Source organism: Lissotriton vulgaris, chromosome 11 (assembly GCF_964263255.1).
Source record: "Lissotriton vulgaris chromosome 11, aLisVul1.2, whole genome shotgun sequence".
NCBI classification, from domain to species: domain Eukaryota; kingdom Metazoa; phylum Chordata; class Amphibia; order Caudata; family Salamandridae; genus Lissotriton; species Lissotriton vulgaris.
Window position 1 is genome coordinate 1095250382 of NC_141699.1, and position 25499 is coordinate 1095275880.

A 25499-nucleotide genomic window follows, 5' to 3' on the forward strand; every position below is an offset into this window, starting at 1 on the left:
TCTTTGTTTACAGAGACAATAGTGGTCCTAGAGCCCTTCATCAGCGTCGTTCAGCGAGGGCGCAGGGGTGACGCGTCCGGTGCGCGCGGAGTACCGGATGTGACGTACAGTATGGCGCTCCATGTTAATGTTATATGATATTTGTTGAGCGCTCGTACGCCCAGAGGCTTCATGGCGCTATAGGAAGAAACAGGCGTAGCCGTCGGTTGATGGAGAAAAGGCAGCTTAGTGATATGCCTGGGAAAAGAGCCAGGTCTTCAGAGAATGTCTGAAGCTGAGGATGTTGTCACTTAGTTTCAGATGAAGAGGGAGAGAATTCCAGAAGGCAGCTGCAAGATGGTCGAAGCAGCTGCCTCCGAGACGCTTCTTCTTGTATGAGGGAACAGTCAGAAGGGCTTTATGAGCAGACCGGAGGTTGCGGGAAGGGGTGTATTTTTTAAAAAGGTCTCTGATGAAAATGGGGCCAATGTCGTGTAAAGACTTGAAGAGAATACACCCAGCTTTAAAGGCCACGCGTTGCTCCATCGGGAGCCAATGCAGCTGTTTCAAGCCTGATCTGACCGATTGCCTTCTAGGGATGTTCAAGAGAAGTCTGGCTGCCTGGTTTTGGACCAGCTGGAGGCGTTTTAGCTCTCCAGTTTGGAGCCCGAGATACAGACTGTTGGAAAAGTCCAATCTGGACAAAACCAGGGAGATGACGATCTGAGTGAGGGCAGCTTGGGAAAAGAAGCGAGCGATTTTTTTTATTTTCTTCAGCTGAAAGAAACTGGAGGAGACGACAGCTCCGACTTGTCTTTTCAAGGAGAGATCCTCGCTGATAAAAATGCCAAGGCTCTTTACCGAGGATGATTTAGATGGGGGGGCACCCATACAGGAGGGCCAGAAACTGGGGTTCCAGCTGAGGGTGCTCTGTCCAGGCAAGACCAGTTCGGTCTTGCCTGGATTAAGTTTAAGGTGATTGCAGCTCATCCAACTAAAAATGTGGGACATGGTGTTTTGGAATTCCACCACAGAGTCCTTGGTGTTCAGAGGAAAGATGAGCTGCAAATCATCGGCGTAGTTGAAAATGGTGACCTTAGCGTGCCTGAGGGAGTACAGAAGGGGGCGTAGATATAAATTAAAAAGCAGGGGGGACAACGAGGAACCCTGGGGTACTCCACAGATGGTGGGTATGGTGGGGGCTGTGAAGGGACCCAATCTGACCGATTGGGTTCGGTCAGTGATAAATGAACGAATCCAGCTAAGCGCAGGGCCTCTGAGGCCTGCCTGTTCGACACGGTCGACCAAGATGGTATAGTCGACCGTGTCGAAGGCGGCAGAAAGATCCAGAAGTACCAGAGCCTGATGGATCCCTTCATCCGCATTCCGCCTCAGGGTGTTCTGCACCGAGAGGATGACCGCCTCAGTAGAATGGCAAGGGCGGAAACCGGCCTGATTAGGTGCTAGAAAATCCGAATTTTCAAGGAATGTGGAGATGCTGTCGCATACATGAGATTCCAAAAGTTTAGCGCAGTATGGCAGCAAAGAAATAGGTCTGTAATTGAGTGGGTCTAATGGATTGGCTCCTGCCTTTTTTATGAGGGGAATAAGGAGGGCTTTCTTAAAGTTGTTCGGAACTTTACCCTGGGCAAGTGAGGCATTCAGCATGGGAAGTAGGCCCCCAGGGATGACATATTTACTAGCTGCCTTCTGTACACGCTCCTGGTGGAAGACCAGGATTCACAGGGGCAGGGATCACGTCTGCCCAAGAGCTTCCCATTGGGACTGGTGTGACATCATCACATTGGGACTTGAGTTACGTCATCACGAATTATAGAATAGCTAATGAGCTCCCTGTCTTGTTAGTATATCACTTATTGACCATCAAACATACCACCTGCTGGACAGGTGAACCCACCTAAGCTGACCATGAATATTGGGCGTCCAAAGCCGATGATTGACATTCTGTTCTGCTTCATTCGGTCACCGTCCGTCCATCTACCCCTCCCACATTATATTGTCATAGTTAGATTGAAATATTTCCTTACATTCAGATGCACAGTAATATCTACGTATGGCGCTCTGGGCACTACAGAAGGCAACAAGTATTGTGATTTTAGGAGTGAGGAAATGTGTTTTAGATTTCCTGACAAATGGTGTCCCATTTTTATCGGAATTAAAAAAAATCTTTCTTCTCTCCCTTGGAGCAATTTTTCATGAACGTGTCTTACCTTTCTCAGTCCCTCCCAGCTGTGCTTTGACCTTACAGCTGTACCTCAGGTGTGCTGATAAGTGTTGGCAATGTCTTTACAAATATTAGTAAACACTAAAAGCTGCACTGAGTGTATGTGCACCACATTTGTGAGGGATTTCTCGTACGATTCCTATGGTGTGCCCCAAGAAGCTCCCACGTGTGCACCCTAACAGTGGATTGTGTGTGTTAGTGATGTGTGATGTGTAAGCTGTACACTCTTGCTTCACACCCTTAAGCAGTTCTTGTACCTTTGCTAGCACCGTGTAACTTGCGCATCTTTACATTACTCCTAGGAACAGGCGTAAAGGAATAATCGTTCAGAACATTTCCTTTTAAATTGGACTCAGTCTTACGACTCTTAAATGTCAGAAACCAAGATAAAGCTCTTTTTAATTCTAGTTTCTCTTTTTTATTTCACATACGAGGCGCTATACACCAACGTGGCCTTCATCGCACAATCAATTAACTAACCTCTTATTCAACAACGAAAAGCGCCTTGAGGCCCTGTCACTGGTGTGCTGCTGTAAACAACTGCTGCAGTCCAAGAGCATTTCCCTTAGTTTCTTGCACGTGGGAAGGGTGCACAATTCAAAGACATCCATCCTCTGCTCTCGTTTTACAGACTTCGAAGACATCTCTTGAAGTACGAGACCCCTTTCTCTGGCTGAGTTTTAAGAGTGGGGGCCCCTGTGATATTTATCGTCCATATATTCAGAGTTCACTGTCTGATAGCATCACATTGCTTCAGCCCAAGAGATGCAGTCTTGGTGCCCCATTAGGATGGCGGGCGGATCGCCCCCGCTAGGCCGGCGGTAGCCACCGCCGGCCTAGCAGGGGTGATCCGCCCGCCATCCGTGCCAGAATGACCGCCCGCCATATCATTATGGCTGAGGTGTCCGCAGCAGACAGAAAGACAGTCAGCCGCTTTTCCGCCCAGTTGACATGTCGTCCAGGCGGAAAAGGGTTCTATATGGTGGCGTTGCCTATCAGACACCGCCAGTCTTATTAGAATGGGCATTTTACAATGCCTTTCCATGGCGGCATTGCCGCCACCAAAAGGCATGAGTAGTCTGCTTTGGGGGCCCATTGCAGGCCCCCAGGGACTCCAGGGGGGGCGCACATGCGGGGTGCCTATGGTACCCCCCAGCAGTTCCATGCACAACATGGCAGGCACCGCGTGGTGACTGCCATGTTGTGCATGGAAGTGCACAACATCCCTTCCTGGCATTGTGGCGGGCGGTGCTAAGTGCACCGCCCGCCACAATGTCAGGAATGCAGGATGTGCCCGCCACTGTGGGGGGCGCATCCTAATTGCAGGCATGGGACCCCCGCCCTTATGGCGGGTAGTCACTTTCTACGATGGGATGGTGGGCGGACTTTGTCCTAATGGGCCCCTTAGACTAAAGGGCGGATCTGTAGTGTGGCGGCTGGTACCCTGTCCGCCAGGTGATGCAGATGTTGCGTCTCCCACCATGAAGGCTTGTCATCCACAGAGAGTTCTTTCCGTGGGCCGGAGTTTTTTTTTTTTCTGCCCCTCACTACCAGGTTATCCTCCCTTCGGACCATCAGATGTAACGTTCCATCGACGGAGCTAACGGGGGCTCCAGCGATGGAGAGCGGCAGTTCTCTCGACCCTAAATAGGGCGGGCGCCCCATCCATTTGGTGGACAAGGCTCTCCGTTGCATTTGCAATGGGCCACCCTGTCCGCCGAACTATAAATCAGCCTCAAGGTTGGGGGTACAATGTCTGCATAATCCATAATAGATATATCATTTGGAATTGTTGCATTTGGTGTTCTTGTCTCCTTGCTTTATTTAGGGTTGTGAGAGAAGTCTGACGTGCCCTCAAAGTGTTGTAGAAATATATTGTGGCCGCGGTTTGCTAATTTATCATGACACGTTTCACAGCAACCACATATTCAGTGCAAGGTGGAAAACACAGTGCAGAGACATATCTTCAAAGAGTGGAAAGTTATTTGTGCCTCCCTCTGCTCTGGAATGCAAAAAGGTTGCCTAGTGCAACGTGCAGCCTCACACCATGGTGCAGAAGTGAGTAAACCGTGTGTAGCAAAATATTTATACTGAGGGAATACCCTTCCAGCACAAACTCTATGCATAGACACATTTAGCAGTCTCCCACTCATTATGTGTGTGCTGTGCTCTGAGCACACCTGCAATGTGTTTAAAAAAAACAACCAAAAAAACACAATTCCCCTTGTTTGTACCTGCTTGAACTAGGCATTAGCTTATAATGCGTGCAAAGCCCGGTCTAGCTGTCTTAATGGATCGAGCCAGTGCTTGTTTGCCTTGATGCACCCCAGCAAAGCCCCTAAATGTAAAGTGGCATTTTTGTACTCAGCAAAGTACATCTTTCCCGCACAAAACATATTTTGCGTTAGATAGTACATAGCAGGTGTGCTTTGCATTGCGTGGCGTAGCTTTGCCTCATGCTAGTGGTGGTTCTAAACCTTAGGGATTCCCCGCTGGAGGGTCTTGACAAAGCCACATGGTAGTTCTTGGTTTCGCTTAAGTCACTGTTTGCACATAGGATCTGATGTAGAGTTTGGCAGACAGGATACTTCATCACAAACGCACCAAAGCACTTCGTCCCCTAAACCGATAACCCCTCCCTCATTTAGGGGCATATCAGCAACATCCGACGATAATTAGCGCTAAGCGCACTTAGCGCAAGGATAATTATCGCCGTCTATCGCTGGTTTATATCACCGAGATAGTGTGCTATCAGCAACGCTTATCTCGATTGCGATAAATAAACCAGCTAAGTTGCAAAAAGGTGCGATTATCCCTGGAAATCCAGCGATAAACGCACAGGGACAGACGTTCCCTTGTTGATAGGGATGGGTGGTCTCAGCCCTATAATCCACCACCCATTGGCTAACACTGTTTACTCAAAGGAAAGCAAGCGTAAGGAAACCTGCGATGAGCGCTCCTTTTATCATCACTGCACAGGTTAGCGGGCAGGCTGATAATAGGAGCAGAGGCGCAACTAGCGCCACATTTCGAGGGGGCTAAGAAAACATTTCGGGGGGGCTGAATCTCTAAGCAATAGGCAGAGCGGAGCTGCAGGGGCTCTTAGAAGGGGTGAAACAACAACAAAGCTCCATTAACAAGCGAAGGGTCTTTAAAAGACCTGTGAAGTACTCGGGTGCGGCTGCGTGTGTGCCCGGGAAGCTGGCTCATCCTGGGCTGCCACACACGACGGGGGGGGGGCTTAGGCCCTTTGAGCCCAATGGGTGTTGCGCGCCTGAATAGGAGTAATGTCGCTTAGCGACATTTTCCTGGAAATGTGCCTGTGTTACGCCCACTTTGCATCTCATTAGCGATGCAAAGCTGGGTGTTGTTGTAACGGGCGCTAAGTCAGCAATGCACGCGATGGCGTGTCTTTGCTTATAAGGCGATTAAATTATCGCCGCTTTTCGCCCAAAAAACGTACGCAAAAGCGGCAATAATTTCGTAGCGCCACCTTGATGATATGCGGCTTAGAGTCGGGAGGAGCAGAAGCATTCCGTTAACGGAGCCGCTGTTGGCTCACATGATGTATTACTGCCACCTGCAGCCTGATGAGGTAAGGGCTGTCGGAAGAAGGACTTTACACCTTTCACCCTATTTAATGAGATTGCTGTAAAAGCTTTTTTTTCATGTCCGTCACTGCCAGGAAAAACCTGGAGGTATGGGACAGGAAGAAAACAATAATGACCCCCACACCTTGGGAGCGGATTCCCAGGGTGTGGGGGTCGTTAGTTTTTTTATTTTTCAAAAACAAACTCCCACTTTGGAGTTTGTTTTTAAAAGTTTGAGTCCCGTCTATCACGTCTGACAGTACCATCTGTCAAGCTCTGGGTACATGGACAGAAACTGCCCTGACAGAGGTTCCTGTCAATGTGCAGAGCTGCTTTCAGGGTTTGTTGGCAACTCTAAATTTGGAGGGCGGTTGTCCCTTGCGGTGGCGGAGGGTAATGTCCTTGCCACCCCAACAAGGTACCCTCTGACCATCAAAATCTAAATCAGACCAATAGCTCTCATGTTTAAAGTTGTGTGCTTTTTTCATGTTTTACAGGCTGCTGATTGACCATAAATCAATGCCTGAAATACAAGTTCATTGGATGAACGGACGGAGAGAGGGCTGGGTGGATGGATGGATGGATGGATGGGGTGCTATAACATGTGATTAACACTCCAACTGATTAGTGGCTGAAGACGGTTGACCCAAAGCACATTTCTATATGTATTTTCATATTCTTAGACAACAGTCTACATATATCATAAGCTTTCTGCCATCCATCCATCCACCCTCTCTGCCATCCATTCATTCATCCATCCTTTCTGCCATCCATCCATCCTTTCTGCCATCCATCCATCCATCCTTTCTGCCATCCATCTGTCTATCTGGCTATTTGCCTGGTTGGTCTGTTTATCTGGTTGGCTGTGTGTCTATCCACATATATGTCTTTCTACTGATCTGCCATTCTTTCAACCTCTTTGTCCCTTTCTCCATCAGTGTATCTATCTTCCTGTCAATTGGTCTGTCCATATTTTTATCGCATGTTTCTATGTCTCTTTCTACTCACATATTTCCCTGTCTGTCTATCTCTCCATCATTCATTATTTCCACATAATTTCACAGCAAATAGTGGTCAATGTGTTCACTTCTGCTGTTTATGTTCCACACAAGATGCATTAAGTACAGGTGGTGTTGTCCCAAATTGAGATTTTTGTTGTTGTTATTTTTTGTTTCTGCAGTAGCATTATCCTTTCCATGTTCTCTTCTTCCTATTGCCCCCCCCCCACCCGCCACCCCACAGTAGTTATTTTGTTAAAAAAAAGAAGTGCTGGGGGTCTAGTCGGGGGGCAGCTTGCACCAGCCCATTTCTCCTGAAAGTGCTGCCTTAAACAGAACCAACTACTAACCATGAAAGTGGGGAGGGGATGTGGTATAATGGCTAGAGCTGCTGACAAGATCTGGGGAACCAGGTTTGAGTCTAAAACTTTGGCTCAATGTCCAGTGATTCTGCGCTAATTGCTTAATCTCCACTTACATGATTTTGTCCTTATCTGGCGCTCATGAAAAGTGCAGGTGTTGATGATTAAGTGCCAGTGCTAAGCACCGGAAAACACTGTCTCAAATTAAGCACGAGCCATGCAAAGCACAAACCGGAGAGCCAAGCGTGGCCTCCAAGAAATGCTCAAAGACGAAGAGAAGAGCTACAGTTTGAAACATAAACTTTATTGCAACAATGAATTAAAAATATTACTTCTGTGAGAACTGCAGAGTGCATTTAAGAACTATTCAGAGACCACAACCCAAGCAAATCATGTACAACTTCAACTGAAGGTTTTATTCAACGCAACGTGAACTCAATTCTGGATTCAGCACAACTGTGAGTTGTATTTACAGTCTTCGGCTCTGGGGGCGGGGGCGTAGGAAAAGTGGGGTGAGGTCGGCTAGCAGGAGGTGAAGGTTTTCCAGAAGAAGTTCTTGCAGCCCGCCTTGCGCTCCCGGGGAGCCAGGGCTGGGTTGGAGCCGGCGGAACGCTCCAGCTGCAGTCGGACCTCATCCTGGTCGCTTCCCCTGGACAGGTCCTCGGACTCGGCGGCCTCGTTCTCGAGCTGCGAGGGCTCTGCCAGCAGCTCTGCCAGGAAGTACTTGGCCAGTTCCTGCGGAAACACAAAAGATAGGGATGTTACATGCAGTGCTTAATTTGTCAAACAATAAGTGCCGGGGCTCTCGTCATAAGGCTACTGCAGCTCCCAGCACACACTGCCCTTGTCACGCTGCTAATGATGGTAACAATACAACTACAAACCCTCACAATCCTACAAGGGTGACAATTTGAACTATTCCAGGCCCCGAAAAGCTGTAAGGATGGCTTAGGTGGTAGGCAATAGTCATTTTTAATGTATATTGAATTAATAATTTCCTGTTGTTGTGGTCAAATCTAAATAAGCCAGACAGCGCCACCTTGTGGCAGGCAGTCACAAGAGCCGGTGTTGAGAATTAATTGCTGGGGCTGAGCACCGGAAACGACCGGCTCAAATTAAGCACTGGTTAAAAAACAGCCTGACATGGGTCAACAGGTGGGTTAGCTGGGCACCATAAGAGTCATCAAATTGGGCTATCATAGGTTTGGGAGACCCAGTGGCAGCCTGGCATAGGTCAACAGGTGGTATAGCTGGGCACCATAAGAGTCCTTGGAATGGAACCATCAGCAGCCGCACAGGAGTCAGCAGGGGGGTTAGCTGGGCACCCTAAGAGTCATCGGAATGGGCCCAGCGGCAGCCTGGCATAGGTCAACAGGTGGGTTAACTGGGCACCATGAGAGTCATCAGAATGGACTGAGCAACAGCCACACATGAGTCAGCGGGTTGGATACCGGGGCACCCCAAGAATCATCGGAATGTTCTGTTGTAGGTTTGGGAGACCAACCGGTAGCCTGGAAAAAGTCAACAGGTGGATAGCTGGGCACCATAAAAGTCATCGGAATGGACCCAGCAGCTGCCTGGCATGATTCAACAGCAGTAGCTGTTGGAGGGAGTTTCGCGGAGCGGTGGTGCGGGGGAGCAGCATGGTGGGGGGTAGTAAACTACGGTATAGGGCCAAATGGAGGTAAGTAAACAAATAAATGAATAAAATAAATTTATTTGTGCATGCTCCATCGCATTTGGCAATGCAGCGCGTGCAATCAAATTAATAATATTTATTTATTTGTTCGCCCGTATTCCGTAGTTTACTACCCCCCACCCTGCCACTCCCCCGCCCCACCACCCATGGAACTCCGTCCACAGGCCGTTACTGGTCAACAGGTGGGTTAGCTGGGCACCATAAGAGTCATCGGACTGGACCCCGCTACAGCCATGCATGAGTCAACAGGTGGGTTAGCTGGGCACCATAAGAGTCATCGGACTGGACCCCGCTACAGCCATGCATGAGTCAACAGGTGGGTTAGCTGGGCACCATAAGAGTCATCGGATTGGGCCTGGCAGCTGCCTGGCATGAGTCAACAGTTGGGCTAAGTGGGCAACATAAAAATCATCGCAATTGGCTGTTGTAGGTTTAGAAGCCTACCCCCTCGCCGAGGAACCCACACATAATACGTCTGGTGCTATAATTGGGACCTATTTATATACACCAATCTGCAATGGCCGGCTTTTACATCTGGTGGCAATGACTGCTGGTAATGCAATGAACGCCTTACCACTGCCTTTACAGGCAAGGGCACAGTGGAGCCTTCATCAGTAGATCACCTCTGGATCCACAACTTTAGAGGGGCGTGCTGGCAAAAATGAAGAAACGTGTGCATCCTGTTTTAGATGAGCAACAATGGAAAGAGAATGTATGACAAATAGTCTAGTCTGTCACAGAACTGCGGAAACTTCACACAATGACACAGAAGAAACACTGAAGTAGCCCAGACTGTTGGAGAATAACAATGAAACAGAGCATGCTATCAGAGAAGAACAATGGAAAGACTATATGGCTCAGAGAACAACCATGCTGACAATACGCTGCGGTAGAAGAACAGCGGCAACAATGTACGCTGTCGTAGAAGAAAATGGAAACTTTGCACATTGTTATAGATCAACAATGGAAACAATACGTGCTGTCACAGAAGAACAATGGAAACAGCGTACGCTGTCGTAGAAGAACAATAGAAACACTGCTCATTGTTGTTGATCAACAATAGAAGCAATGCATGCTGTCACAGAAGAACAATGGAAACAGCGTACGCTGTCGTAGAAGAACAATAGAAACACTGCTCATTGTTGTTGATCAACAATAGAAGCAATGCATGCTGTCACAGAAGAACAATGGAAACAGCGTACGCTGTCGTAGAAGAACAATAGAAACACTGCTCATTGTTGTTGATCAACAATGGAAACAGCGTATGCTGTCACAGAAGAACAATGGAAACAGCGTACGCTGTCGTAGAAGAACAATAGAAACACTGCTCATTGTTGTTGATCAACAATGGAAGCAATGCATGCTGTCATAGACAATGGAAACAGCACACAATGTAATGATGTCTTGTAAAGCGCATGAATCACCCCACATGGGGTATCTCCGCGCTGTAGACCGCTGGGGAACCCATCCTGGCTTTCCCTGTGAGATGGACCCTACTGGGTATCTCCAGGGTGAAACCAGGCATCCCCGGCGTATGTGGGGGGCCGTTGTGGAGATGAGGCAAGCTAATGCCCAGAGTTGCCGGGTGTGATTTCTGGTTAGAGTAGGCACCGAGGCGAGAATGATCGAGTCTACTGACCCTGGTCCACGACCCTGCTCCCAGGCCGTCCTCTGCTTCCGCGTCTGCCGCCTCTAACCAGTGAGCACCACCACTCCACCCCTCCAATGTCATTGAAGAACAATGGCTTCAGCTTTTACTGAAGAACAATGAAACAGCAAGAGCAGCCAAAGAACAGAAGAGTCCGGGTCCTGAACCTCTGCAGCACTAAATTGAGGGAACAGTAAAACATTGCACTGCACCCTATTTACAAACAGTCAGTCACAGATGATGTCATCATTAGCATTCATGCAGTAATGTTGATGCTACATGATGCTAATCATTGCCCTGCTGCTCAAAGGGAGAGAGCAAGGAAGGGACTGCGTGACATTTGTACTCAAGGTTCACCCTCCAGTGTAGGTTTCATTTGCACCACTCACGGGTCAGATGCCTAAAATGCGTCATTTCCTGAAACTGAACTGGTTATGTGTGGAACTGTCACAATATTACACTGGACCATTGTCTGTGCTTGGATTCATTTCTCACAGAGATGGTTTGTTCTTGTTTAGTGGATCTGGGAATGTGTGAAACCCCAAAGGTGTTTGCGCCGTCCCCACACAGTTACACCCCTTTTGTGAAATAATGTTACGGTCCTATCAGAGGAGCCCTCTGTCCTCCAGCACGAGGACCTTGAGTTAATACAATAGGAGGAGATGGAAACCTTCCTGAAGAAAGTAGAGTGTGGTGAGAGAAAGGCAGAAGAGGACTGGATATAATATAAAGATGTCGTGAGAAAGAGGGATAGAGAGAAGGGGTGAGGGAAGAGAAGAGAAGAGAAGAGAAGAGAAGAGAAGAGAAGAGAAGAGAAGAGAAGAGAAGAGAAGAGAAGAGAAGAGAAAGTGGATGGAGAGAGGAGAGTGAAAAGAAAGAGAGACAGGAGAGAGAGCTGCAGAGGGACGGGGGAAATAGAGAGAGAATGAGAAAGAGAGAGGGAGACAGAGACAGAGAAACAAAGAGATAGATGGAGAGAGAGAGAGAAAGATAGAGAGAGGGGGGAATGAAAGAGAAAGTAGAGAAAATTGCATTTTTATAAAAAGGCAAACAGCGAGACAGGAAAAGTTATTTTCTGAGGAGAGAGTCAAGTCAAATGGCGCGTGTGGGTGTATCTATATGCCTGCGTGTTTATGTGCATGTTTGTATGTATGCATATGTGTGTGTATGTGTATGTATGTCTGGTGTGTGAGCATAAATATGTGTGTGTATGTATATGTGTGTGTGTGTGTGTGTGTGTATGTGTGTGTGCACGCGTGTGAGTTAGTATTTGTGTGTGTGTACGTAAACAATTGTGTGCCTAAATATGTATGTGAGAGCGTTTGTGTGCATGAATGTATAAATGTGTGTGTGTGTGTGTATATGTATATGTGTGTATGTGCTTGTGTGTGTATGCATGTGTGTATGTATGTGTGTGTGTATGTTCGTGTGTGTGTATGCATGTGTGTATGTATGTGTGTATGCATGTGTGTATGTATGTGTGTGTGTATGTGCGTGTGTGCGCGTATGTATGTGTGATTATTTGTGTGTGTGCGTGGGGGGGGGGGGTGTATGTATGACTCACGCACACGACTCTCTCCGCACTGACAAGCAGTAAACCCCGTATCGGAGGCCAGCCAGCCGCCACAATAACTCAGCCGATGCCAGGCGCTGCTTGGGAGGCGTCCAGGCCCTGCCCTGCGGGAGCTGCTGATAACTAGGCGGCAGACACCGCTCTGGCCTTTCAGCCACAGGCTCACAAGGCGATGCATTAAGTGCATTGTACATGGAGGGTGGGGGTGGGAGGGGGTAACTCTGGAGTTCGCACACTCTTTAACGCCTGAGAAAGAGCGATGCATGCGCGCCAGGGTAGAGCGCTTTACAAGGGTACAAGCAATCCCCATAAAGCGCTGTAATGGAACTCTGGATTTTAAGAACCGGAACGGAGCGCTGCAAGAGACAGCAACGGTTGTAAAGGTGAACAGAGAGGATGTAAACAGACGCCATGTGGGGATCCACCTGGAGAGAAGGATGTAAGGCAAGTTAGGGAAACTCTGGAAAAGGCGCTGTAAGAACATCTGGCCACACAGCAGCTGGGCAGAGCGCTGTAACAGACTCCAGCTGGAAGAGGCTTCCCGAGACAGTTCAGTGAGAGACGACACGGGGTTCAGCTCGTGTATAGAGGTCTGTAAGGGAAGCCAGGGTTATACTCCGTTGATCCAGCGCTGTTAAGAGATTACAGGGATTTAAGCATTATGGACAGAGCTCGATTAAGACAAGACAGGGGTTTCAGCACCAAGGACAGAGATATGTAAGAGACTATATTGAGTTGTAGTACCCTGGCTAGAGCGCTGTAACGGAATGCAGTGGTTTCAGCACCAGGGACAGAGCGCTTTAAGGAAAGACATGGGTTCGACTGAATAGACATGGCTCTGTTCGAGAGGACAGACGTTTCAGAACCATGGGCAGAGCGCTGTATGAGAAGACAGGGGTTTCAGCACCATGGGCAGAGTGCTGCATGAGAAGACAGGGGTTTCAGCACCACTGACATAGCGCTGCAAGAGAAGACAGGGGTTTCAGCACCACGGACAGTGCGCTGTGAGAGAGAACAGGGTTTTCAGTACCACTGACAGTGCGCTGCAAGAGAAGGCAGTAGTTTTAGAACCACTGAGATAGCGCTGTAAAAGAAGACAGTGTTTCAGCACCACTGGCAATGCGCTGTGAAAGAAGACAGGGGTTTCAGCTACATGGACAGGGCGGTGTGAGAGAAGACAGGTTTCAGCACCGCGGACAGTGCACTGTAGTGTAAGCCAGGGGTTTCAACACCAGGAACAGTGCGCAGTAGGACAAGGCAAGGGTTTCAGCACCACGGACAGTGCGCTGTCAGACAAGGCAGAGGTTTCAGCACCACGGACAGTGCACTGTAGGACAAGGCAGAGGTTTCAGCACTGTAGGACAAGGCAGAGGTTTCAGCACCACGGACAGTGAGCTGTCAGACAAGGCAGGGTGCTGACAATGCACTGTAGGATAAGGCAGAGGTTTCAGCACCGCGGACAGTGCACTGTAGGACAAGGCAGAGGTTTCAGCACCACGGACAGTGCGCTGTAGGACAAGGCAGAGGTTTCAGCACCACGGACAGTGCGCTGTGGGACAAGGCAGAGGTTTCAGCACCACGACAGTGCGCTGTAGGACAAGGCAGAGGTTTCAGCACCACGGACAGTGCATAGTCAGACAAGGCAGAGGCTTCAGCACCACGGACAGTGCGCTGTCAGACAAGGCAGAGGTTTCAGCACCATGGACAGTGCGCTGTAGGACAAGGCAGAGGTTTCAGCACCACGGACAGTGCGCGGCGAGAGAAGGCAGTGGTTTTGTCCATGGATAGAGCGCTGGAAGAGAATACATGTGGTCTCGGACCCCGGAGAGAGCGCTTTAAAACAAGAGCATGTTTTTTCTTTACACGTAGAGAGCGCTGTAAGACAAGACAGGGGTTTCAGCACCATGCACACGGCGCTCTAAAGAGGGCAGGGGTTTCAATTCTACGGGCAGTGCCCTGTAAGAGATGTCGAATTCCAGCACCCGGCAGAGGGCGCTGTGAGAAGGCAGACATTTCACCACCGAGGGCAGTGCGCTGTAAAAGAGGACAGTGCTTTCAGGACCATGGACAGAGCACTGTAACTGAAGACCAGGAGGGGCATATTTGCAAGCCGCTATCGCCACCACAACGTCACTTTCCATGATGTGTGTGGTGGTGATAAGGGTGTCACCTTATGTACAAGGCGGCGTTAAGCCACTTAGGGTGGTTTAACACTGCCTTGTAAATAAGGCACCCTTTCATGCTATAGTAAGTGTGAAAGAGGAAGTCAATGTGTGTTGCTGTGGGTGTTCCACCGCAACACCCATTGAATTTGACAGTGCCCCATATTTACACGGTAGCGTAGCGCCAAAATTAAGACCAGGGAAAACCTGGTCTTACCCTAGTGCAACGAGGAGAAATGTTTCTTTTCTCCTCGTTTTTGCTATTTCGATGTGTGCTGCGTTGTGCAGCACGCGTGGAAACAGCAAAGCGCTAATGATTGTTTATGTGCAGTAAGGTGTCCCTTCCTCCACATAAACAATCATTTTAAAAAAACGACGTTTTGCAAGTTCCATGTGTGCTGCATTAAGCAGCACCCATAGAAGTTACAAAACACCATTTAAAGATTGTTTATGTGCAGGAGGGACGCCTTCCTGCACATAAACAATCCCTCCCGTCAACACAGGCACTCTTGCCTTGCGCTATGGTGCAAGGGTGCCTTAGTTGGCGCTAGGCAGCTAAATTTAGCACCAGCACAGGGGGAAACACGTGGGTGCATCATATTCTTGTAAATATAGTGCAGCCCTGCGTTTCAAAAGCGATGGAGCATGGCGTTAGTCTTCTTGGCTTAATGACACGCTTGGCCACTTTCCCTGTAAATGTGCCCCGGAGTTTCAACACCCAGGTGAGAGCGCTGTAAAACAACAGCTTTACGGCTCCAGTACCTGGAAAGGGAGAGAGAAAGAGAGAGAGAAAGAGAGAGAGAGACAGCTATGTAAGACAGTCCCGATGTAATGATCACTCTGGAGGGGTCTCTCTGAGACGAACTGGGGGGTATATATCGGGATAGAATACTTGAATCACTGTGCGCTGTAAAACAAATCCGAGATTTCATCGGGGTGGATGGCGCGGTATAAGAGAGCACACTGCTGTCAGTCCCCTGGGCAGAAGGGTGTAATATCTGACTATGGTTTTACACCCGGAAAGAGCTCTGCACAACGAAGCCGGACTTACAACACCTAACCAGCGCGCAGCACGAAGCCGAGCTTACAACACCTGGGCACAGGTATATAGAATAACCATGGAAGGGTATGATCCTCGAGACAGCTCTTTAAGAAAAGTTCTTCTTGTTCAGATCCTGAAGAAGAGCTCTGGGGCTGGTTTGGGGTTCTCAGTGGTCTGAACAGAGTGCACTGTACACGGTGAGGCCTTTCAGCGCAGTGAATAGAGCGCTGTAAGAGAACGCAAGACGGTTTAAAGCCCTGGAGAGAGTGCTGTAAGAGTACCTAAGAGGGTTCAGAGCACTGGAGAGAGCGCTGTAAGAGAATGCAAGAAGGTTTAAAGCCCTGGAGAGAGCACTGTAAGAGAACGCAAGAGGGTTCAAAGCACTGGAGAGAGCGCTGTAAGGGAAGCAATGAGGGTTCAAAGCGCTGGAGAGAGCGCTGTAAGAGTACCCAAGAGGGTTCAAAGCACTGGAGAGAGCGCTGTAAGAGAAGCAATGAGGGTTCAAAGCACTGGAGAGAGCGCTGTAAGGGAAGTCAAGAGGGTTCAAAGCACTGGAGAGAGCGCTGTAAGAGAAGCAATGAGGGTTCAAAGCACTGGAGAGAGCGCTGTAAGAGAAGCAATGAGGGTTCAGAGCACTGGAGAAAGCGCTGTAAGAGATGTCAAGAGGGTTCAGAGCCCTGGAGAGAGCGCTGTAAGAGAAGTCAAGAGGGTTCAGAGCCCTGGAGAGAGCGCTGTAAGAGAAGCAATGAGGGTTCAAAGCACTGGAGAGAGCGCTGTAAGAGAAGTCAAGAGGGCTCAGAGCCCTGGAGAGAGCGCTGTAAGAGAAGTCAAGAGGGTTCAGAGCCCTGGAGAGAGCGCTGTAAGAGAAGCAATGAGGGTTCAAAGCACTGGAGAGAGCGCTGTAAGAGAAGTCAAGAGGGTTCAGAGCCCTGGAGAGAGCGCTGTAAGAGAAGCAATGAGGGTTCAAAGCACTGGAGAGAGCGCTGTAAGAGGAGTCAAGAGGGTTCTGAACCCTGGAGAGAGCGCTGTAAGAGAACCCAAGAGGGTTCTGAACCCTGGAGAGAGCGCTGTAAGAGAAGCAATGAGGGTTGAAAGCACTGGAGAGAGTGCTGTGAGAGAAGTCAAGAGGGTTCAGAGCCCTGGAGAGAGCGCTGTAACAGAACCCAAGATGGTTCTGAACCCTGGAGAGAGCGCTGTAAGAGCAGCCAGGGGTTGCAGCATCATGGATAGTGCATTAAGAGCGGCCAGGGTGTTTCAGCATCACGGAGATAGCTCTGTTAGAGCAGTGAGGGGGGAGGTCAGCATTCTGGAGAGGGTGCTGTAAAAGAAGTCAGGTGTCTCAGCTCTCCTGAGAGAGCATAGCAAGAGAAGGCAGGGTTTCATATCCCTAGAGAGAGTGCTGTACGAGACCTCAAGTTGTTTCAGCACCCCGGAAAGAGCCTTGTAGGCAGAGCCAAGGGTTTCAGCACCCTGGAGAGAGCGCTGTAAGAGAGGCCGGCATTTCAGCACTCTGGAGAGAGCGCTGTAAGAGAGGCCGGAATTTCAGCACCCCGGAGAGAGCGCTGTAAGAGAGGCCGGAATTTCAGCACCCGCCGGAATTTCAGCACCCCTGAGAGAGCGCTGTAAGAAATATCAAGGATTTCGCACCCGAGAGAGCGGTGTAATAGAAGACAAGTATATAATGGGCCTGGAGGGAGTGCTTTATAAGAAGTTTAGGACCCTTGACTTCAGCACCCCTGGGTGAGGGCTGTAGGCGATGCCAAAGTTTGGGCACCCTGAAAGGAGCGCTGTAAGATACGCCAGCCTTGTCAGCTCCCTAGAAAGAACGCTGTAATAGAAGCAAGGGTTTCAGCGCCCTGATAAGAGCGCTGCAATAGAAGCAAGGGTTTCAGCGCCCTGATAAGAGCGCTGCAATAGAAGCCAGCCGTGTCAGCTCCCTAGGATGAACGCTGTAATAGAAGCATAGAAGCAAGGGTCTCAGCGCCCTGATAAGAGCGCTATAAGAGAAAACAGACGATTCCGTACCCTGGAGAGACAGCTGTAAGGAGATGCCATGGTGTTTCAGCCCCCTTGAGAGAGCGCTGTAACAGAAGGCATGAGTGTTCCTTCCATGAAAAGGGCGCTGTAAGAGACGCCAGCAATTTCAGTTCCCTGGTAAGAGCTCTGTAAGAGATGCAAGGGTTCCAGCACCCTTCTAAGAGCGCTCTAAGAGCACACAGAAGTTTCAATAACCCGAGAGAGAGCTGTAAAAGTGACGTCATGTGTGTCAGCCCCCTTGAGAGAGCACTGTAACAGAAGACAGGAGTTTCGTGACCTGGACAAAGCGCCTAGACAGAGCGCTGTAAGAGAATTCAGCGTTCAAGCACCCTAGACAGCGCGCTGTAAGAAAAGTCATCGGTTGCAACAACCTAGGCAAAGCGCTGTAACAGAGAATTCAGCGTTCCAGCACCCTAGACAGAGCGCTGTAAGAGAAGTCGGAGGTTGCAGCACCCTAGACAGAGCGCTGTAAGAGAAGTCGGAGGTTGCAGCACCCTAGACAGAGCGCTGTAAGACAAGTCGGAGGTTGCAGCACCCTAGACAGAGCGCTGTAAGACAAGTCGGAGGTTGCAGCACCCTAGACAGAGCGCTGTAAGACAAGTCGGAGGTTGCAGCGCCCTAGACAGAACGCTGTAAGAGAAGTCGGAGGTTGCAGCACCCTAGACAGAGCGCTGTAAGACAAGTCGGAGGTTGCAGCGCCCTAGACAGAGCGCTGTAAGAGAAGTCGGAGGTTGCAGCACCCTAGACAGAGCGCTGTAAGACAAGTCGGAGGTTGCAGCGCCCTAGACAGAGCGCTGTGAGAGAAGGCAGGGGTTCAGATTACAACAATGTCCAGACTGTGCATTTTGTTTAGGTATTACTTGGCGCCCTAGAACGACGTTGTATCTTCTGGGCGCTGGAGTTTCACTGTGCGGGTTAAGACTGAGAAGGTTGTGTGCGGATAACACGGGTTGTGAGAGCAGAGACAGTGAAAGCGGGGTGCCACCTCTGTTTGAGCAAACATTTAGGGGACACACCTATTTCAATGCTCGCACAGGCTCCTGAACAGGAATACAAACTCCTCTCGCGGCACCGGCTGTCCCAGTCTAGCAGATGCAGCGCTGCGTCGGGCTATGCCGCGTCTTGGCGCCTTATCCAGTTATCCAGTTCCATTCCTGCATTATAAGAAATGATCTTCCCTGAATTGAGGGGGGGGGGTCTCTACATGCCCCCCGCTGCCCCTGGACACGGCGTGACCAGGCAGGCAGCGTGGACTGCGAGGGGGCGTGGGGGTCTGCGCCCTTGCTGCTTGGCAACTCACAAATGTTATAAGACCGCAGTGGCACCCCCAAGAAAGCGACCACGAAGGCAGCGCAGAGAGGAAGCGCCATCATATGTACAACACAACACCCCGTGTCCACGCGGGGCACAGGCGTGGTGCACAACCGAGGCCGTGCCAGGGAGCATTGCCCTGAACAAAGTGAACACGCTGGCCCCTTCACACCACAACTACAACTGGGTGCGTCATGGGGCATGTGCGCCACGGGCACCCCCCCCCCCCACCCGCGCTGGCACATTAAGGGGTGACCTTCAATTATTTTAGGTGTGGTTTCGTAGTGAAGGCCATAGCAGGGCCGGGATTTCATGCATGTTTGTGGGCAAATTAGGATTTTTTTCACTTTTGGTGTTGCCCACTGGAGTGCGCTGCTGTGGTGCCATGGAATATGTCCTGGACGCCCCCCGCCCACCCACACGTACACAAAGGTAACTGTATCCCAGCCAACAGAAAAGAGGTATGAACACTCTACAATGCTAACACGGGTGCTTCCGGGTGGCACGGGTGTCAAACCCGCATAGCTGTGGACACTCAGAAAACCCCTATGTGCGTGACAGCGGCTCTTAGAGGCAGACAGGCAAAAGCAATGCCACCCTGTGAGAACTCCAGTTGGCATCAGATGTGGGTTTGCGTGGCCAAGCTATGTGCTGATGTCCCAGTTGGCATTACAGCTGGCATGTTCCGTAAAGATGTTTGGGTCTGCCCTAGGTGGCATTACAGCTGGCATGCTCTGCCAACATGTGTGGGTCTGCCCTGGGTGGCATTACAGCTGACATGCTCGGTAAGGATGTGTGTGTCTGCCCTAGGTGGCATGCACTGCCAGGCACCCGGGTCTGTCTTAAGGGGTATGGCATGGCGTACGTTCAGCTCGTACGAGTGTTCTGCCCGGACGGTGATAGCGGGGGCTTTCTGGCAGGGTAGGTCTCTCTGTGGCAGTTGGTATTACAGGTGGCATGCTGTGCCAGGATGCATGTCTTTGCCCTAGAAGGTGCTACAAGTATCTTCACTCTGTCACCATATGGGGTTCTGGCAATGTAGGCTTTGCACGGGCGTGGTGTGCCAGGAAGGGTCTTTCCCACAGAGTGCATTAGAGGGGCGTGCCTACCGAAGTCCGTGGGTGTGTCTCAGATGGCACGGCTGCTGGTATGCCCTGTCCGGGTGCACGCATCTGTGCGGCTGGTACTTTAAGTGGCATGTTCTGCTGCGGATCTGGGGTTGCCTCATGGGGGGGGGGGATCTAATTCCGACGACTTCACAATGGTTCCAGCTTACTTCCTGCAGAGGGGTATGCTTCTAGTTCAATAGTCGGTGCCAGCCTGCCCCAAAGAACACTGCAGAGAGAGGCTATGCCTAAAGGCCACTGCAGAGTGACGGTGTCTGCCGCTCTGTCCTAATGAGCCCTACAGAGTGTGGTATGTTGAAGTTCAGCAGTGTATGCCGCTCTGTCCTAAAGCCCACTACAGAGTGAGGGTGTGCTAAAGTTCAGCAGTGTGACCCACTCTGTCCTAAAGGCCAGTATAGATGAGGGTGTGCTGAAGCTCAGCGGTGTGATCCACTCTGTCCTAAAGACCACTGCATGGCACGGGTATGCTGAAGTACAGCAGTGTGAGTCTCTCTGTCCTAAAGACCATTGCAGGGCGGAGGTATGCTGAAGATAAGCGTTGTACACCACCCTGTCCTAAACACCACTGTAGAGCAAGGCTGTGCTGAAGTTCAGCCGTGAATGTCACTCTGTCCTAATGAGCACTGCGGAGTGAGGTTGTGCTGAAGGACAGCAGTGCACTACACTCTGTCCTAATGACCACTGCAGAGTGAGGGTACACTGAAGTTCAGCAACTTACGACACTCTGTCCTAATGACATCTGCGGAGTGAGGGTATGCCGAAGTTCAGCAGTGTGACCAACTCTGTCCTAATGGCCACTGCAGAGTGACGGTGTGCTGCAGTACAGCAGTGTATGCCACTCTGTCCTAAAGACGACTGAAGATTTAGAGGCATATGTCAGCGAATCCCTAATGACAGGGCATTGGCGTCCTGCCAGTTTCAGCGCGGGGAGCTTGCTGAAGTGCACTGTCCCAAAACTCTCACATGTACCTGGATAGTTTTGCATCATGGGCATCCCCTGGGAAACACGTGCACCCGGGACGGCGTTCTACACCCTCCGGCCAAACGAAACCACTTTCTCAGACAACTGCCCTGGACACCCTTCCAGCCTTCCCTTCCTGCCCTGGACACCCCTCCAGCCTTCCCTCCCTGCCCTGGACCCCTCCAGCCTTCCCTCCCTGTCCTCGATTCTTCCTGCCCTCTACTACCCCCCAGTCTCCCTTCCCTGTCCCGGACTCTCCCCCAGCCTCCCCTTTGACTTTGGCGCGTGGCTCTTTGGACTAGGCATACCTGTTTGCCGGCTGCTGCTGCCAGGGATTTCTGTAGGAACTGGCGGAGCCGGGGGTCTGTGGGGGCTGCTGACACGGTGCTGACAGCCAGGGCCAGGGAGAGGAGCGCCAGGGCACAGCGGACTCGGCACGACAGCATCTCGACGGTCAGCAGAGGGGACAGGGGCTGGTGCGCACAGGCGTTTGGCTGGTGCGCGCAGGGTCTGGATGGTGCGCACAGGGGTCTCTCTGGCTGCTGCGCTCTGTGCTTCTCCGGCTGCTGCTTCTGCTGCTTGGGGGCTCTTCTTCTGTTCCTTCTGCCTCTGCTGCCTCTGCTGCTTGTGGGATCGCCCCTGCAGACGCCCCCTTTTAAACCATGGCTCTCACGTCAGCGGTGGCGGCCCCCACCCTCTCCAAGATAAGGAGCGCTTTTACGCACCATTAACCTCCGGCAGATACATCACCCGAGTGACACGGAAGGCAACATCTGGAGGGGGCACTCGTTTCAGGAACATGCGTTCCTTTGTGCCCAGTGTTTGCCCACTCGTCAAGTGGAGGTCTGAGTGGGTGAGGTGTGGGGTAGAGGGCGTGGGCGGGCGCGCACCTGTTCTGCCCTGGCATGGCGCGCCATTACCATTTGCATCAGTGGGCAATGTTCCATTTAAACATGTTTATGACGTAATGTCGTGCATTACCCCTTGAGGAATAGGGCTGGGGCCCGTCTCAGTGAATGAACGCGACCTTTTAATGGCACCCACGCACTGGCACACGGCGGCACGCTCCCCTCCCCCCAGCGTGGTCCACCAGAGCTCAGGCACAACTTTAAACACGTCCAAAGGTGGTCACTTCTCATCAGGAGAGCAACAGGTTTGCGCACTCCAAGAGAACACACACGGGTGATTCCCTGTGTGGGGCAACACCCCAGACACCCAATAGGCCCTGGACACTTGCTTCAGTCCAAGCCGCTCTCTTTCCAGTGCGTGCTGTGCACAAATACTTAACCAAGACGCACACTCACTTCAACTCGCAACCACTAACACGGTCACTCTCTCTCAAACACCCTCCCCCTCATGTACGCATTCAACTCACACAGTCTCTCTCTCACACACATACTTTCCCCTCTCACACACACACTCCTCCTCACATACACATTCAACTCACAGTCTTTCTCTCACACACACTTTCCCTCTTACATACACATTCAACTCATAACTCTCAGTTTCTCTCTCTCTCTCTCACACACAGACCCTTTCCCCTCACACACACACTCGCTCCCTCTCACATACACATTCAACTCACAACCACTCACACACACTGTCCCCTCTCTCTCACACACGCACACACGCACTCACACACACCATACAACCATGCGCACAGCCACACATTTAGCCACGCTCACACAAACACGACCGCCCTCTCTCTCTCTTTCTCACACGTTGACACATACGTGGCAATTCTTACATTCACACACACACAACTACACAAACTCAGACAAGCCCAGTCACAGCGCCTGTCTCTCACACACACATACGCGCGGGTGCGCGCTCACAAACGCAAACACGCTAACCCATACAGTCAACCACACACGTACACACACGGTAGCCCACAAAAGGCACACGTGCACACACACAAGCACGAACTGTCACAAACAAACTCACAGCCACTCAGATCCAGACACTCACAGGTGCGAATCCATACAAATACACACTCTCTCAAAGGCCACTGACACGTGCACTCACAGACGCACTCTCACACGCGCAGTTAAACACTCATTGACTCTGCTCTCTCTCACAACAGCACACACTAGCTTCTCTCACACACAAGCTCACACGGGTTCACTCACAACCACGCACACACACACAGCACACTCACTATCCGGCCTGACCACTCACAGGACACTCACTCAGATTCACACGCGTACAGAGCCACACCTTGCCGCCTTCTCACACACAAACACACACAGTCGGAGCAAAAAAACACTTTCACACAAAACGACACCCATTTAAACACACTCTGTCATACAGACACACAAACGCACTACACTAATAGACACACTCATAAACCCACACACATGCATTATTACAAAGACATAGGCTCTCTTGCAGATACAAACTCACACACAACACATGTACAGAGACACACTTTCTAAAGAGAACTGCTCCACGTCAGCTTTTAAACGACCCCTCTTTCTTGCAGCCCACGCGGCTTATTCAGTTTTCGTTTTAACTGTCTGGAGTTTTAAAACGCACCTAGGAACACACAGCGCGAAATACACATACAGGAAAAAACGAGCGCCCTTAGTAATTTCGTATATCGGTCGGTCTTCTTGGCACTCGGCGCTTTCTGCCAGGGAATCCTGGAATTTAAAAAAAAAAAGGGTAAGAACCTAAAATAACTCCTCGAAAATCGAGTCTTCGTTTAGTCTTTTGTGCCACGCGATAAAGCGGTTTAAAACGGAAAGACACCGAGCTGACTGCACAGACTTTACAAGAAAGATGTTATGTATTTGTGTACGCACCAGTGTACACCACTGCGGGGACCGAGGCGCTATCACTACGACACAGTTCGCATCACTACTCGGCGGCATTGGTCTAGATGCATTATGTTTACAATAAACTGCAGTTTATGTTAAAACGTGATTTATGTGAGCGTCGAGGAGTGATTTCGTTTGCGCAGGACACTATTTAAATATCATATTCATTTTATATATACATCTTTTAGTGTTCATTTCTTGGGGATTAAATAATCAGTTCATTTGTATACATATTAAAAAAACATAAAAAAACATTTTACGCGTGCAATTGCTGACGAAGAAGACTAAATTGGTACATGTTATGCATCACAACGTCCCCTCTCGGTTTGGGGGTGGACAGAGGGGGGAGTGGATGAGCTGGCTCTGTTATATTTCGGAGTCAGACAGGGAAAAAAAGGCCACCTCATCTGCCAATAAGAACAAGGCTGGACTGAGGGTGATGCGAAAAGCGACCCTCTTCGGGACGACGAGTTACCCTCGAAAAGACTGTTAAATGGGAGTTTAGAGTGAAACTCCAATTATGTACAGCGCTCAGACCTCGTGAATGGCCTGTTTCTATGCGCTCCTAAGTGTGACGGACACGGGAACAGAAACACAGGACGAAGTGGGTGATTTGAGAAGAAGCCCTCACAAAGGTGAAGCGAGGGCACAGGATGTAAGACCAAGAATGACAAGGCAGTGCGTGACTGCTCAACCCTGTGACACATCACACATCCCCTGGTACATGGTGTGTGCCTTACCCAACCCTCTGACTCATCACACACCTCCTGGTACATGGTGTGTACCCAACCCAACCCTGTGACACATCAACCACCTCCTGGTACATGGTGTGTACCCAACCCAACCCTGTGAAACATCACACCCCCCTGGTACATGGTGTGTACCCAACCCAACCCTGTGACACATCAAACACCCCCTGGTACATGGTGTGTGCCTTACCCACCCTCTGACACATCACACACCCCCTGGTACATGGCGTGTGCCTTACCCAACCCTGCGACACATCAAACACCCCCTGGTACATGGTGTGTACCCAACCCAACCCTGTGACACATCACCCCCCCTGGTACATGGTGTGTACCCAACCCAACCCTGTGACACATCAACCACCTCCTGGTACATGGTGTATACCAAACCCAACCCTGTGACACATCAAACACCCCCTGGTACATGGTGTGTGCCTTACCCAACCCTGTGACACATCAAACACCCCCTGGTACATGGTGTGTGCCTTACCCAACCCTGTGACACATCAACACCCCCTGGTACATGGTGTGTGCCTTACCCACACTGTGACACATCACACTTCCCCTGGTACATGGCGTGTGCCTTACTCAACCCTGTGACACATCAAACACCCCCTGGTACATGGTGTGTACCCAACCCAACCCTGTGACACATCACCCCCCCCTGGTACATGGTGTGTACCCAACCAAACCCTGTGACACATCAACCACCTCCTGGTACATGGTGTATACCAAACCCAACCCTGTGACACATCAAACACCCCCTGGTACATGGTGTGTGCCTTACCCAACCCTGTGACACATCAAACACCCCCTGGTACATGGTGCGTGCCGTACCCAACCCTGTGACACATCACACATCCCCTGGTACATGTTGTGTGCCTTACCCAACCCTGTGACACATCAACCACCTCCTGGTACATGGTGTGTACCCAACTCAACCCTGTGACACATCAAACATCCCCTGGTACATGGTGTGTGCCTTACCCAACCCTGTGACACATCACAGATCTCCTGGTACATGGTGTGTGCCTTACCCAACCCTGTGACACATCACCCCCCCCCCCCTGGTACATGGTGTGTGCCTTACCCAACCCTGTGACACATCACACATCCCCTGGTACATGGTGTGTACCCAACCCAACCCTGTGACACATCACACATCCCCTGGTACATGGTGTGTACCCAACCCAACCCTGT

The 25499-nt window shown here is 50.5% G+C and overlaps 1 protein-coding gene across 1 annotated transcript; it reads right to left on the bottom strand.

The window, feature by feature from the left end:
- Positions 1-7457: 7457 nt before the first annotated feature.
- On the bottom strand, positions 7458-21359 carry SST (somatostatin). The gene is made up of 2 exons (XM_086944963.1): positions 21043-21359; positions 7458-7909 (listed from the first exon to the last, which is right to left on the bottom strand). Exons 1-2 carry the CDS (start codon positions 21178-21180, stop codon positions 7697-7699), a joined length of 351 nt encoding a protein of 116 aa, XP_086801089.1. The 5' UTR covers positions 21181-21359; the 3' UTR covers positions 7458-7696.
- Between the last annotated feature and the right edge of the window lie 4140 nt (positions 21360-25499).